Consider the following 16,614-nt stretch of genomic DNA (forward strand, 5'->3'; position numbering starts at 1 on the left):
CCGCGATCTCCTAGCACCCACGCCCATGAGCGCATCGAGTTGCTGCTTACAACTGTCAAGAACCTTGCAATTTCGCTTGTCTTCAATATGAGCAACAAAACATTTTCATGTGAAGCCTAATTTGACGAAGAGTTGTTCGAGATAATCAGGGAGCCTTTGGTCATTTCAATTATGACATTGGTGACTTTATCGTGGAGAAAGTTCCAATTCAAGATGACATCATTCCGATTCACAATTCGAATCGACAAGATGGCGCCTCTCTTCCCGCCCTTGCAAGTGCAACAGAGACTTTGATAAATTAAGTGCCGATTCTTGGGATTAGTGAATCAATGTGACAGCTAGATTTCATTGTGGAACCAGATGAAGCCGAATATGTATGTTCACACTTCTCTTGTCAACCATGCGTGACACGGCACAGGCAATGTGCTTTGCTATTTATAGCGCAACCGTAAATAAGCTCCGCCCACTGTGATTGATGCAGACACCAAACACGATCGATTCGATTTTTTATGATAAAACTACAGAAAATTTATTGACTTATATCTTGATATGGAGCCATTTATTGTATCCATGGTTTGTCATTCAAGTTGATACGAAGTTTGACGGTCAATGGTGATCTGGTTCCCGTATGATTTTCAAAAAACCTCTCCCGACACTCGGTTGTGTTTACATTGACAGTCATTGTCCGAAACTGAAACACCGCCACCTTGCGGGCTATCTATAGTCAGGGTGGGGCTTTAAGCATGTCTGCTCGGGGTCCTGCAGAGTGGAAGAGAGGGTTTAAGCATGTCTGCCCAGGGTTCTGCAGAGTGGAAGAGAGGGTTTAAGCATGTCTGCCCAGGGTCCTGCAGAGTGGGAGAGAGGGTTTAAGCATGTCTGCTCAGGGTCCTGCAGAGTTGAAGAGAGGGTTAAAGCATGTCTGCCCAGGGTCCTGCAGAGTGGGAGAGAGGGTTTAAGCATGTCTGCTCTGGGTCCTTCAGAGTGGAAGAGAGGGTTTAAGCATGTCTGCCCAGGGTCCTGCAGAGTGGGAGAGAGGGTTTAAGCATGTCTGCTCTGGGTCCTTCAGAGTGGAAGAGAGGGTTTAAGCATGTCTTCTCAGGGTCCTGCAGAGTGGAAGAGGGTTTAAGCATGTCTGCCCAGGGTCCTGCAGAGTGGAAGAGAGGGTTTAAGCATGTCTGCTCAGGGTCCTGCAGAGTGGAAGAGGGTTTAAGCATGTCTGCCCAGGGTCCTGCAGAGTGGAAGAGAGGGTTTAAGCATGTCTGCTCGGGGTCCTGCAGAGTGGAAGAGAGGGTTTAAGCATGTCTGCCCAGGGTCCTGCAGAGTGGAAGAGAGGGTTTAAGCATGTCTGCTCAGGGTCCTGCAGTGTGGGAGAGAGGGTTAAAGCATGTCTGCCCAGGGTCCTGCAGAGTGTAAGAAAGGGTTTAAGCATGTTTGCCCAGGGTCCTGCAGAGTGGAAGAGAGGGTTTAAGCATGTCTGCCCAGGGTCCTGCAGAGTGGAAGAGAGGGTTTAAGCATGTCTGCTCGGGGTCCTGCAGAGTGGAAGAGAGGGTTAAAGCATGTTTGCTCAGGGTCCCGCAGAGTGGAAGAGAGGGTTAAAGCATGTTTGCTCAGGGTCTTGCAGAGTGTTAAAGCATATCTGCTCAGGGTACTGCAGAGTGGAAGAGAGGGTTAAAGCATGTCTGCCCAGGGTCCTGCAGAGTGGAAGAGAGGGTTTAACCATGTCTGCTCAGGGTCCTGCGGAGTGGAAGAGATGGTTTAAGCATGTCTGCCCAGGGTCCTGCAGAGTGGGAGAGAGGGTTAAAGCATGTCTGCTCAGGGTCCTGCAGAGTGGAAGAGAGGGTTTAAGCATGTCTGCCCAGGGTCCTGCAGAGTGGAAGAGAGGGTTAAAGCATGTCTGCTCAGGGTCCTGCGGAGTGGAAGAGAGGGTTTAAGCATGTCTGCCCAGGGTCCTGCAGAGTGGGAGAGAGGGTTAAAGCATGTCTGCCCAGGGTTCTGCAGAGTGGAAGAGAGGGTTTAAGCATGTCTGCCCAGGGTCCTGCAGAGTGGAAGAGAGGGTTTAAGCATGTCTGCCCAGGGTCCTGCAGAGTGGGAGAGAGGGTTTAAGCATGTCTGCTCAGGGTCCTGCAGAGTGGGAGAGAGGGTTTAAGCATGTCTGCCCAGGGTCCTGCAGAGTGGGAGAGAGGGTTTAAGCATGTCTGCTCAGGGTCCTGCAGAGTGGGAGAGAGGGTTTAAGCATGTCTGCCCAGGGTCCTGCAGAGTGGAAGAGAGGGTTTAAGCATGTCTGCCCAGGGTCCAGCAGAGTGGAAGAGAGGGTTTCAGCATGTCTGCCCGGGGTCCAGCAGAGTTGAAGAGAGGGTTTAAGCATGTCTGCCCAGGGTCCTGCAGAGTGGAGGAGAGGGTTTAAGCATGTCTACTCAGGGTCCTGCAGAGTGGAAGAGAGGGTTTAAGCATGTCTGCTCAGGGTCCTGCAGAGTGGAAGAGAGGGTTTAAGCATGTCTGCTCAGGGTCCTGCAGTGTGGAAGAGGGTTTAAAGCCCCATCTGCGGTAGTAACTACCGCATGTAGTAACTACCGCACTCTAGTGGGCGGAGCTTATACAAGTGATCTGACAGGTCAATCTGACGTCATGATAACACATACATTTCATTGGTTAATGCGTAAACGGGTGACGTCATGTAAACACCCAAAGGACGTTTAATGGTTATATAAATATCTACCAAACGATTCCAAGACTTTTCAACAAACACGTACGTCTTTGGTTTCAAAACCTACCTGCCATGTCGTCTTCACATCTTCATAAAATGATACAGTGGAATGTCCACGATTTATCCAACACAGTCAAACACACAAATTATATTTCTAGATCTCTGGACGAGAACGAAATACGTTTGTCGTGATGCATATGAGCAGTGTAAATGAACAAGAAACATAATATGTGTTGGCGCACCAATCGTTATCCTGTGATGTACGGTATATCTGCAGTTTATAAATAGCATTTCTCACAATATATACGGCAATCAGTGATTTCAACAATGTTTTTCTTCGTTGTGTTCGTCTTGCCTCATCTGGAATCTGGATGACAACGATCGTGTAGAAAACCCTGGTAATGGTCAAACATATTTTCAAGTGATCAAAGTAGTTTTTTGTCGTTTCCGTGACATTTTTTCATTGCCAAGTAGATCTAGCAATGTATTTTGGCAAAGTCACACTTGTACGATGAAGCCCTTATGCTGAAGTAACTCGATCCGTGAAACTTGGCGGGTCCCAGTGACCCACATCCCTGTTGACTGGCATGCCAAGTGTCATTTGCATAAAGCCATCCATATTGTTTGTATGTGTTTCTCCCCTCAAGCCTGAACTAACCAGAGAGTGGGCGGACGAAATAAAATATATTACTTATAAAAAAATCTCTTTCAATGATTGTGTAAGTTATTTTATGACATTTAAAAAAAGGGTTTAACACTTGGTACTCGAATCTAGTCTATGACATTAATTTATGATGTAGATCGATTCGCTTTGCTTCGGAAACGATTTTTTAATAAACAACGGAACAAAGATAAAGTTGACCTGGTTCTTTTATGACGGTGCAATGGTAGATGTAGTAGTATTTCTTTTATTAGATCGGTGCGCAATTTTCCACAGCGGCAGCAAAATTGAGACACGAAGACATATTATTTCACGTCGGAATGGAGATATAAATAATAAAATACGGACAGCCTCACAGACTTCGAAACTATGTTCAGATAAATATTAGTTCACATTAATTCTGTCATGTGAAAATGGGTTTCAACATTATTTTCATCAAGCTTACATTCAGGTCGCTGGCTACTTCGGCATTAACACATGTTTTGTCTCGAAGCTCAAAGCAACAATGTTTCTCTCAGATACATTTTTCTCTCCATTCATGACGAACATCTGTCAATATGTCAATGCCTCAACAATCTTCCTGGGCAGTTGAATTCAACAATGTAATACACACGGCCTCATTCACGGCATCATCGCAAAAATTCCTCCCAAAAACCCACCACCTGATCAGGGTTACGACCATGGGATAAATTGATAAACTAATTTGCATTTTTAGACAAGATTTGTTTTCGTGAATATTATTATTAAAAAATATCCTGTACATGGTACTTTTGGATTGCACTGCGTATTTCTGTTATTACTTTCTAAAAAAAATTGTTTTTCCCCTTCTGAGCACCGCGATCTCCTAGCACCCACGCCCATGAGCGCATCGAGTTGCTGCTTACAACTGTCAAGAACCTTGCAATTTCGCTTGTCTTCAATATGAGCAACAAAACATTTTCATGTGAAGCCTAATTTGACGAAGAGTTGTTCGAGATAATCAGGGAGCCTTTGGTCATTTCAATTATGACATTGGTGACTTTATCGTGGAGAAAGTTCCAATTCAAGATGACATCATTCCGATTCACAATTCGAATCGACAAGATGGCGCCTCTCTTCCCGCCCTTGCAAGTGCAACAGAGACTTTGATAAATTAAGTGCCGATTCTTGGGATTAGTGAATCAATGTGACAGCTAGATTTCATTGTGGAACCAGATGAAGCCGAATATGTATGTTCACACTTCTCTTGTCAACCATGCGTGACACGGCACAGGCAATGTGCTTTGCTATTTATAGCGCAACCGTAAATAAGCTCCGCCCACTGTGATTGATGCAGACGCCAAACACGATCGATTCGATTTTTTATGATAAAACTACAGAAAATTTATTGACTTATATCTTGATATGGAGCCATTTATTGTATCCATGGTTTGTCATTCAAGTTGATACGAAGTTTGACGGTCAATGGTGATCTGGTTCCCGTATGATTTTCAAAAAACCTCTCCCGACACTCGGTTGTGTTTACATTGACAGTCATTGTCCGAAACTGAAACACCGCCACCTTGCGGGCTATCTATAGTCAGGGTGGGGCTTTAAGCATGTCTGCTCGGGGTCCTGCAGAGTGGAAGAGAGGGTTTAAGCATGTCTGCCCAGGGTTCTGCAGAGTGGAAGAGAGGGTTTAAGCATGTCTGCCCAGGGTCCTGCAGAGCGGGAGAGAGGGTTTAAGCATGTCTGCTCAGGGTCCTGCAGAGTTGAAGAGAGGGTTAAAGCATGTCTGCCCAGGGTCCTGCAGAGTGGGAGAGAGGGTTTAAGCATGTCTGCTCTGGGTCCTTCAGAGTGGAAGAGAGGGTTTAAGCATGTCTTCTCAGGGTCCTGCAGAGTGGAAGAGGGTTTAAGCATGTCTGCCCAGGGTCCTGCAGAGTGGAAGAGAGGGTTTAAGCATGTCTACTCAGGGTCCTGCAGAGTGGAAGAGAGGGTTTAAGCATGTCTGCTCAGGGTCCTGCAGTGTGGAAGAGGGTTTAAAGCCCCATCTGCGGTAGTAACTACCGCACTCTAGTGGGCGGAGCTTATACAAGTGATCTGACAGGTCAATCTGACGTCATGATAACACATACATTTCATTGGTTAATGCGTAAACGGGTGACGTCATGTAAACACCCAAAGGACGTTTAATGGTTATATAAATATCTACCAAACGATTCCAAGACTTTTCAACAAACACGTACGTCTTTGGTTTCAAAACCTACCTGCCATGTCGTCTTCACATCTTCATAAAATGATACAGTGGAATGTCCACGATTTATCCAACACAGTCAAACACACAAATTATATTTCTAGATCTCTGGACGAGAACGAAATACGTTTGTCGTGATGCATATGAGCAGTGTAAATGAACAAGAAACATAATATGTGTTGGCGCACCAATCGTTATCCTGTGATGTACGGTATATCTGCAGTTTATAAATAGCATTTCTCACAATATATACGGCAATCAGTGATTTCAACAATGTTTTTCTTCGTTGTGTTCGTCTTGCCTCATCTGGAATCTGGATGACAACGATCGTGTAGAAAACCCTGGTAATGGTCAAACATATTTTCAAGTGATCAAAGTAGTTTTTTGTCGTTTCCGTGACATTTTTTCATTGCCAAGTAGATCTAGCAATGTATTTTGGCAAAGTCACACTTGTACGATGAAGCCCTTATGCTGAAGTAACTCGATCCGTGAAACTTGGCGGGTCCCAGTGACCCACATCCCTGTTGACTGGCATGCCAAGTGTCATTTGCATAAAGCCATCCATATTGTTTGTATGTGTTTCTCCCCTCAAGCCTGAACTAACCAGAGAGTGGGCGGACGAAATAAAATATATTACTTATAAAAAAATCTCTTTCAATGATTGTGTAAGTTATTTTATGACATTTAAAAAAAGGGTTTAACACTTGGTACTCGAATCTAGTCTATGACATTAATTTATGATGTAGATCGATTCGCTTTGCTTCGGAAACGATTTTTTAATAAACAACGGAACAAAGATAAAGTTGACCTGGTTCTTTTATGACGGTGCAATGGTAGATGTAGTAGTATTTCTTTTATTAGATCGGTGCGCAATTTTCCACAGCGGCAGCAAAATTGAGACACGAAGACATATTATTTCACGTCGGAATGGAGATATAAATAATAAAATACGGACAGCCTCACAGACTTCGAAACTATGTTCAGATAAATATTAGTTCACATTAATTCTGTCATGTGAAAATGGGTTTCAACATTATTTTCATCAAGCTTACATTCAGGTCGCTGGCTACTTCGGCATTAACACATGTTTTGTCTCGAAGCTCAAAGCAACAATGTTTCTCTCAGATACATTTTTCTCTCCATTCATGACGAACATCTGTCAATATGTCAATGCCTCAACAATCTGCCTGGGCAGTTGAATTCAACAATGTAATACACACGGCCTCATCGCAAAAATTCCTTCCAAAAACCCACCACCTGATCAGGGTTACGACCATGGGATAAATTGATAAACTAATTTGCATTTTTAGACAAGATTTGTTTTCGTGAATATTATTATTAAAAAATATCCTGTACATGGTACTTTTGGATTGCACTGCGTATTTCTTTTATTACTTTCTAAAAAAAATTGTTTTTCCCCTTCTGAGCACCGCGATCTCCTAGCACCCACGCCCATGAGCGCATCGAGTTGCTGCTTACAACTGTCAAGAACCTTGCAATTTCGCTTGTCTTCAATATGAGCAACAAAACATTTTCATGTGAAGCCTAATTTGACGAAGAGTTGTTCGAGATAATCAGGGAGCCTTTGGTCATTTCAATTATGACATTGGTGACTTTATCGTGGAGAAAGTTCCAATTCAAGATGACATCATTCCGATTCACAATTCGAATCGACAAGATGGCGCCTCTCTTCCCGCCCTTGCAAGTGCAACAGAGACTTTGATAAATTAAGTGCCGATTCTTGGGATTAGTGAATCAATGTGACAGCTAGATTTCATTGTGGAACCAGATGAAGCCGAATATGTATGTTCACACTTCTCTTGTCAACCATGCGTGACACGGCACAGGCAATGTGCTTTGCTATTTATAGCGCAACCGTAAATAAGCTCCGCCCACTGTGATTGATGCAGACGCCAAACACGATCGATTCGATTTTTTATGATAAAACTACAGAAAATTTATTGACTTATATCTTGATATGGAGCCATTTATTGTATCCATGGTTTGTCATTCAAGTTGATACGAAGTTTGACGGTCAATGGTGATCTGGTTCCCGTATGATTTTCAAAAAACCTCTCCCGACACTCGGTTGTGTTTACATTGACAGTCATTGTCCGAAACTGAAACACCGCCACCTTGCGGGCTATCTATAGTCATGGTGGGGCTTTAAGCATGTCTGCTCTGGGTCCTGCAGAGTGGAAGAGAGGGTTTAAGCATGTCTGCCCAGGGTTCTGCAGAGTTGAAGAGAGGGTTAAAGCATGTCTGCCCAGGGTCCTGCAGAGTGGGAGAGAGGGTTTAAGCATGTCTGCTCTGGGTCCTTCAGAGTGGAAGAGAGGGTTTAAGCATGTCTGCCCAGGGTCCTGCAGAGTGGGAGAGAGGGTTTAAGCATGTCTGCTCTGGGTCCTTCAGAGTGGAAGAGAGGGTTTAAGCATGTCTTCTCAGGGTCCTGCAGAGTGGAAGAGGGTTTAAGCATGTCTGCCCAGGGTCCTGCAGAGTGGAAGAGAGGGTTTAAGCATGTCTGCTCAGGGTCCTGCAGAGTGGAAGAGGGTTTAAGCATGTCTGCCCAGGGTCCTGCAGAGTGGAAGAGAGGGTTTAAGCATGTCTGCTCGGGGTCCTGCAGAGTGGAAGAGAGGGTTTAAGCATGTCTGCCCAGGGTCCTGCAGAGTGGAAGAGAGGGTTTAAGCATGTCTGCTCAGGGTCCTGCAGTGTGGGAGAGAGGGTTAAAGCATGTCTGCCCAGGGTCCTGCAGAGTGTAAGAAAGGGTTTAAGCATGTCTGCCCAGGGTCCTGCAGAGTGTAAGAAAGGGTTTAAGCATGTCTGCCCAGGGTCCTGCAGAGTGGAAGAGAGGGTTTAAGCATGTCTGCCCAGGGTACTGCAGAGTTGAAGAGAGGGTTAAGCTTGTCATCGACAAGATAATCTTGTGCTTGTTATTATTAAGTCATGATCAGTTTGTGGGATTGTCTGTGGTTTGACCAGACACTAAATTTTGTTGATGTACCTGATATCGTTCTTCCTCTGTATAAAGGCGTCCAAGGTTGTACAAGCAGGATATTTTTGTTGCCTCATGTAGTCTAGGGTCCTTAAGGCCAGATGTGTCCAGATCAGCACAGTGACGGTATATCTGAAAACACATGAATGTTGTATCAGTCTGTTGTACATCATCCAGTACTGAAATGGCAACACTGAGGACAACCACCTTATTCTTATATTTGTTGGATGTAAATGGGCTCAAAGCAAATGCCGAGATAAAACAAAAGCATGTGAGAAAGTATCTGCCTTGTTGAAACTTTCTCATCTGACATAATAATGAATGATTGGTTCCCAATATTACGTTTGAGTGTAATGAGGCTATCTAAGTATAACAACAGTTATTATAGAGGAGGTAATCTGCATAGGTGTCAAGGAAAAACTATTCACTTTGTCATTTAATGGAGACTGTATTTGCCATTGGTGTTTAGAAAATGAACAAATGGGTGCTCTTATTGAAACCATTCACAAGTTTAAATATAATGCTAGAGATCATTGTTCAAATACAGATGGCAACTATGATAAAAGGTTATGAGATTTGAAAATTTTAAGTATATTGTTCTGGTAGGCATCTAAAAACGAAAATTTAGCCATAAAGCTCTGTAGTTCACATGAATCATGAAGAAACAATTAAATGATGGTTCAACTTTAGGTAGTGCAAGTAAACAAGAAAACAGCGTCATCCCTATCCCCTGCCATCAGCCACATTAAAATTTTGCTTGTTTATATTGTAGTGAATAGCACATTTTCACTCAAGTAACGTCGGTTGTTTTAGAGAAGAATTGTCCCCATTGCAGACACCATGCACAAAGTTGAAAAAGCATGGAGCAAGGGCCCTAACAAATTTAAGACACCAATTCTCGAACTCAACGAGATTATGACCAGTTATATCAGTGTGTAAAATTTCATTTCTCTAACTTAAATAGTTTTTAAGAAAATTTGTGCCCTTTGAGAAGTGGACAGGCGGACGGACAGATGAACTCCGATTCTATATTCCCTGCCCCACTTTGTGTCAGGGCATAAAAATCAAATTGGTCGTGTTTGGCTGCATCAATGTCTGTGGGTGGAGCTTATTTAGGGTTTACTATATACGGCCCTGTGTGACACATTCAAAGGAATTGAAATTATTAATCAAATTTTAGGGAATTGGAGGAAAAGAAATGGAACATTGATAGGTAAAATTACAATTGTCAAAACCTTGGCCCTGTCAACCTCAGTACATATATTTTCCTCTCTTCCAAACCCTCCAAGTGACTTTATTGATGAACGAAACAAAATATTAAGCAGATTCATCAGGAATGATAAAAGGGACAAAATAAAACGAACAACATTAATTAGAAAGTATGACAAAGGCAGACTTAGAATGATAGAGGTAAGGTCTTTTATAATTTCTCACCAACTGTCAATTCCAAAAAAACATCTTCAAAACAAAACACTGTGATAACCCAAGCATCTTTCCAATAAAAAACATATTCCTACTTGGGGCCAATATTGAAAACTGTATACACTTTCCTAACCCTTACTGGAGAGATGTTTTGTCTGCTTGGGTAACATTGTACAGAAGACACAGAACTAACTCCACAAAACCTGGAGAAGTACTATCAGAACCTCTTTGGTGTAACCATCAGTTTAAAAAAACTGATTTCATCATAAGAAATTGGTTTTTAAAGTGAATTTACAATATTAAAGATCTCTGTAAAAAAATGGAGATGATATAATGCCCTTCAATGAACTTAAAAGAAAATACCAAATTAAAGGCACAATTATATAAACATTATATTGAACATGCCAAAATCCTGGAAAGATGCTATTAGAAATAATCACATTATGTTATATAATCAGCATTTAAATACGACTTCGATGGACTTACTTGTAGTGCCTAAAGGCTCCAGATACTTTTATGATAAGACTTTAACTACAGCAAATCTACCAACAGTCTGTGAAAAATGGGATACCATTCTTGACTTATCTATATCATGGAAGGATGTTTTTATCAGATACGGAAACCATACAAAAGATGTAAAATTACCTGATTTTCAATACCGTATTCGACGTAATAAGCGCCTGGGGCGCTCTCAAAATTAGAAATAAGGGGTTCATATTTGAATATAATTTTGGTGAGAAATATATTTTCCAGAATTTAATTGCCCATAATTAAGGGTGCATATAACATACGAGTGCGTTTTATACACGAATAAATAAGTCTTGTGTACATTGATCAATCGGAAGGGGTGCTAATTGGGATTGTTCACTAGCCACTATATCAGCAAATATCGCCGTGGGCGCTTATTAAAGCGGGGCGCTTATTACGTCGAATACGGTATATATTTATTCATTGCATCATCTTTACAAAGAAAGAATTGTTTAAAAGGAAAATTCTCGATGATGATCTATGCTCACTTTGTGCAACTGATACTGAATCCTTACTTCATGTATATTGGGACTGCAAGCATATTAAAGAGTTTTGGCCAAAGTAGAATGTTTTCTTAATGCAAAACTGGCATGCAAAAAATATATGTATTTATCAAGTATTAAAAAAACCAAATTGTCACCTGAAAACTTTCTGAAGACTTTAATCGATATATTTTGGATAGAGAAATCAATTGCACACAGAAATAATACAGTAAGACAGTTTGACAGAAAATGGAAAAAATTGGCAAATGAATTGTCTAGTTAATATGTCTCTATTTTGAACATGAACAATTTCCACAAACGTGCTGTAAGGATTTAGCTTCACACGTAGTTAATGATGACCCCAATAAACATGGCAAATGTAGCCGGCTCATTTCACCATTGGTTAACATTGTTGTACACCTGTAGCCAACTAAAATTTGCTGTCTGCTGTATAGGTATGTAACCTACACCTGATAAGTATATTACATGTCATGTTTACTCAATGTAAAACTATGTTCCATCATGTACAGAATTGAATAAAAAATGAAAAAAAAAATGTGACAGTAATGATACATAAATACGAAATTGACGTTAGTTACATAAGAATTATCCGGGTATAGAATAGGTCTTCAGCAACCCATGCTTGCCAAAAGAGGCGACTATGCTTGTTAGATGATGCAACTAACGAGATAGGGTGGTCAGGCTCGCTGATTTGGTTGATGCATGTCATCGTATTCCAAATGTGTAGATCCATGCTCATGATATCAATCACTGGATAGTCTGTTCCAGACTTGATTATTTACAGGCCGCTGTCATATAGCAGGAAGTGAGGCATTAATCAACAAACAAACCTAAGCATTAGCGACCAGTAGTATAGGCAATGGGGGTTCTGCTGCAACCCCCCCCAAGACCAGGACCGAACCCTATCAATGCTTCTACAGAGGGTCATTTTTTTATGCAAATTATGCGATACGATCCAATGATCGTCATGTGACTAAGCTAAATTGTTGTGAAAACATTATTTTTACTCATACGCATACCATTATCAGTATTAAAGAAAGATCAATATTAATTAATAATGGATAAAATTTACAACAGCCCACGAGGATATTGGAAAGGTGTAGGGGCAATACAAAAACTAGCTGCAGCAGCTAAGGTATCTAAAGATGTTGCCAAGGATTGGTTATAAACCAAGTAATATGGCAAATATACTTACCAGCCCTGCGTTATATACCGAGGAAAAAGTTTGATATTTTTACAACGAATGAAGTTATCAGGCTGACCCCTTGTTTTTTTCTCATGATAAGGTAAGACACAAAACATATAAATATGCTTTAACTGTAGTAGATGTAGCTAGTCAGTCCAAGGAGGCTGAATCGTTAACCTCGAAAGATTCATAAGATTACTAATGCACTGGGTCGTATTTATAAACGTGGACCAATAAAATGGCCTAAGTTGTTTCAAGTAGATCCTGGTGGCGAGTTTATGGCATCAGTAACTAAACTATTAACAAAGTACAATGTTGCAATCAGGCGTGGTGAAAAAAGTGGCCCACCACATCCAAGCTATCGTTGAAAGATTCAACCGGACATTAGCGGAACGTTTGTTTGGATATCAGTATGGGATTGAAATGAAATCAGATCGATTAATATCAGCTGAATAATGAAGTAACAAGACTAATCAGGAAGAAACCATCCGATGCGGTGAAAATGAAATCTGTGACTTCCGAATCTTCAGCACCACGGCGAGGCAAAGAACAAAAACTTCCTGATAGAGTAAGAGTAAGATATTTATACCAGCCCAGAGAACTCGAAGGAGGCCAACGTCTTGCAACTGATACAGTTTGGTCTCTTATGATATATAACATTAGTCGATTGGTTATGAAAGAAGGCGAGCCTTTTCTTTTAGCTTCTTAAGTAACCATAAGCATAGGTAGTTACACCATCCTTATCAATCCATCTTTTTGTATCTAAGGGGGATAATGATGTCTTGTTCATTCTTAAACATATATCCTGTGATTGTCACTTCTTAAAGTGATCATGTCGTGTTTGAATGTTCTACCATTGAGTAATGCCTCATGTACTGTTCGTGTTTGATATGCTTTTTTACCACATACTTCTTAACGCCTTTAGCATTTCTTACTTCCCAATTCTTTATAGAATACGTCTTAGGTCTTAATCCAACATACTCTGCAATAGGAGTTCCAGCACATTCATCCTTCATCTTAACTAATAACCTTTTTATTTACCGCACTGTGCAATGGATTATCTTTTGGGTAATCGCTTGTGTCGTACATATCTATTTTTTCTGCCATATCTTTATACACATCCATTTGTATTTCCATTAACAAAGAATCAGTATCGGTACATAACACCTCACATCTATCACCATATTGCTTCTTAAGTTCCTTGTAATAAAAGTCATACATTCAGTGTTTTGACAAGTCAAGAATACTCATACCAACTTATACTGGTCTGTTGAATTTTATGTTTTTCTTCCGCATATGTAATGCTGCTAAGTCATTATCAAATATCTTACTTCTGTTAAAAGCTGGACTGGCTTTAAGTTTCCTAAGTCTTTCTTCCCCATTAGATCTGACCAATTTAACATCAACATGCTTCCTTAGATTCTCCATAGTTTTACCAAATACTGAGTTATTCATGAGCTTTACTTGAATCATATCCTTCCACTAATTTATTATTAGCCTTAGAATACCTTTTCGCCGCCATTGATATACCACCTCTTAGTCCTTTCTCAACAAACAAGTGCATATCGTAATCGGTGAGAAATTTTAGTTCTACACCGGTCTTCTTCAACAATGCATCCCACGATAGTCCGGGACTGGAATAGTACCATGCCGGATCCAAGCCCTATAGTTTTAAACATGTCTTTCTAAATATTTCAAATATATCGGCGAGTAACAGTACATCGGTTTTTAAGTACAGATCATGATAATCACCTAAATTCTTACAACCTAATTTATCCCACACCGTCAGAGCGTGTTAATAATCGGCATCAGTTATTTTAGATTCTGTTAAGTTACTATTGAATGATTCAATGGGTGGTAATTTAGTTTCATCTACTCTAGATCAATCATCCATATATTCGTAAGGATATACACCTTTTCTTAGCAACAAATGCCATGTTAACTGATCAGTATATTCATTTGTTATAGCTAAGTTATCGGGATTGTTTGCATTAGCTAAATTGTCCGGGGAACATAACAGAAACTGTATGCTATCCACAAATTTAAGTCCATTACTATGTTTTGTTCTTGCTTTCTCATCCTTGTCCGTATAATGTATAGTTTTAGTCAACAAGATTGATATCTACTAAACCGCAAACGAAACGTCACCATGGATAGATATATGAGAAACCTTACTTGTCTAAACACTGTAAACATACTTTGAGACAGTAAAGAAGAAGAAACTTGGAAATTAAAGTGTCAAATGTTCTTAAAGTGAAACACAATACTAGTCTCTGAGAAAATGGCATCACAAGTAAGTATCTTGTGTGTCCGCCATGTGCATTGATGACTGCCGTGCAATGTCGATACATGGAATGGATGAGGCGGTTGATGAAAGCCATAGGCACTTGAGCCCACACTCTGAGAAACGCCTGACGCAGTTCAGCTGCAGTTGTAGGCCTTGGTCGGATGTCATTCAGCTGTCTTTGAATCTTGTCCCATAGGTGCTCAATGGGATTTAAATCCGGACTGAGGGCAGGCCACTGCATGGTTCTGATGCCATTCTGCCGGAGGAAGTCTCTTGTTGCTCTCACAGTGTGGGCACGGGCGTTATCATGCTGAAACTCGTGGTTGCAGTGACGTGCCAAATGAGGTATGGCGTGTTGTCTCAAGACTTGATCAATGTACAAAGCTGCTGTGACACAATTGCCTCTCCCTGGACCGATGTTCTTAAAGACCACAGGGCCAACCCTCTGTGCAAGACCAATTCCATCCCACACCATGATGCTCGGACCGCCCCATGAGTCTCTCTCAACAACACAAGCATTTGAATAACGTTCCCCGCGGCAGCGCCAGATTCTCTCTCTGCCATCTGCTGTTGAGATACACTCTCGTCTGAGAAGAGGACTCTTCTCCACTGCAGGTGGTGCCAATGCTGGTGCTGTGTTGCCCACTGAAGACGGTCCCGTCGATGACGTGATGTCAGAATGGGTCCTAGGTGTGGCCTGTGACAGTCGAGGTGTCTGCTCGTCAATCATTGACGCACAATTTGAAGATGCTGTCGCACAATCTGATAATCCTCATGTCGGGTGATGACCCTTGGTCTCTTCCACTACGTGGTCGCTCATCTGTAGTGTTGGTGGTCTGGTACTGCTGCTGGAGCCTGTATATGGTCCTTACGTGGACTTGAAATGCATTGGTTACTTGCGAGGTGGTTTGTCCAGGTTGCAATCGTCCAAGGGCATGGTGTTGATGATTTCTTGTCAATCTTGGCATCTGGTAGCAATTCAATAACAAAAAATGAATGCTATCTGATGTGGGTGGATTTTTATAGGGCAAGAAATGGGGGAACACATCTGCATTTCAATTTGTATTGGTATTGTTTGAGAATTCATATTAAGTTTAAGTTACACTCGTTATGCACGGCTCCTCTGTAATTTCCTGTGACATGACAATGATCTCTTACAGAATCATTTTCCATCAGCCACCAAAGCTGCAAGTCTTTCTCTAAGTTGTTTTGTAGATTTATCTACTACTGGTTCTTGCTCATCGTGGAGCAGTTTTTCGAGAAGTTTGTCGCATTCCATCTTTTGAATTTAATACACTAGCCGATATTTAAGTCTAATATAATGAAATATGAAATATCCAATACAGCCCCAAATAATAAACTGTTACAAAAGAATGAGGACAGACCACATTATTACATAAATGGTTTTTAAGTACTGTTGGAAATGCTAGAAAACTGCTTTTCTGGCTTCATTTAATAAATACGAGTCATAGGACTAAAAAAAGAGCTTATATCAAAATAACGCGCTATAACGCGATTAGGGCGCTAAATTGCCCTAATCTAGCCTGTCCTGACACTGTGATTACTCTTAAAATGTACTTTTACAGGTAAAATGATCAAAAAATTAGAAAATATTCGTGTTTTGTCATGCTTGTATGAAATGGCCTATAACCTGAGGTAATTACCTATCACCTGTCCCGAGGTGATGACCTCACACAGGCCCGTGCATTCTCCCAGGTGCAAATGTCACCGAGTTGGGGGTGGTCTCAAAATATTGCTGTTATTGTACTTAATTGACATGCATTGATGAGGTAGCAATTCAGGATATGTACTGCATTATATTTTCTTGGGAACATGATGGACCAGTTAAGAGCTATGAAACGGGATGAGTATTGGAAGGTTGCGGTTTTGGAATCCAGAAGTATTTGTTGTTCTACAGATGGTTTCTTGGGGTAGCATTTATCTCCGCAGATGACGTATATGAATCTGTACTTTTGAATGATGTGTTGTGTCTTGCCACGAACCCTGTACATTTAGCCAAGATAGACACAACAGGGTTGAGCTCACAATGTCTGACTGCCGTACGTAAGACAAAACCGTGTTGTGCCGCCAACACATATGTCTTGTACTTTACTTGTTTCTT

The 16,614-nt window shown here is 41.3% G+C and overlaps 1 protein-coding gene across 2 annotated transcripts in view; it reads right to left on the reverse strand.

The window, feature by feature from the left end:
• Nucleotides 1-16,614, reverse strand: part of LOC139475942 (protein O-mannosyl-transferase TMTC2-like) — a 555,954-nt gene that overhangs the window by 283,161 nt on the left and 256,179 nt on the right. For both annotated transcript variants that reach the window (XR_011654036.1, XM_071259155.1), the window contains exon 7: nt 8,576-8,698. Coding sequence is in view for 1 of the 2 variants with exons in the window: in XM_071259155.1 (XP_071115256.1) it covers nt 8,576-8,698 (123 nt within the window). In the remaining variant the exon portion in view is untranslated. The remainder of the gene's footprint in view (nt 1-8,575; nt 8,699-16,614) is intronic.

This window comes from Haliotis cracherodii, unplaced genomic scaffold (assembly GCF_022045235.1).
Source record: "Haliotis cracherodii isolate W230 unplaced genomic scaffold, xgHalCrac1.p SCAF_3, whole genome shotgun sequence".
In the NCBI taxonomy this organism is placed as follows: domain Eukaryota; kingdom Metazoa; phylum Mollusca; class Gastropoda; order Lepetellida; family Haliotidae; genus Haliotis; species Haliotis cracherodii.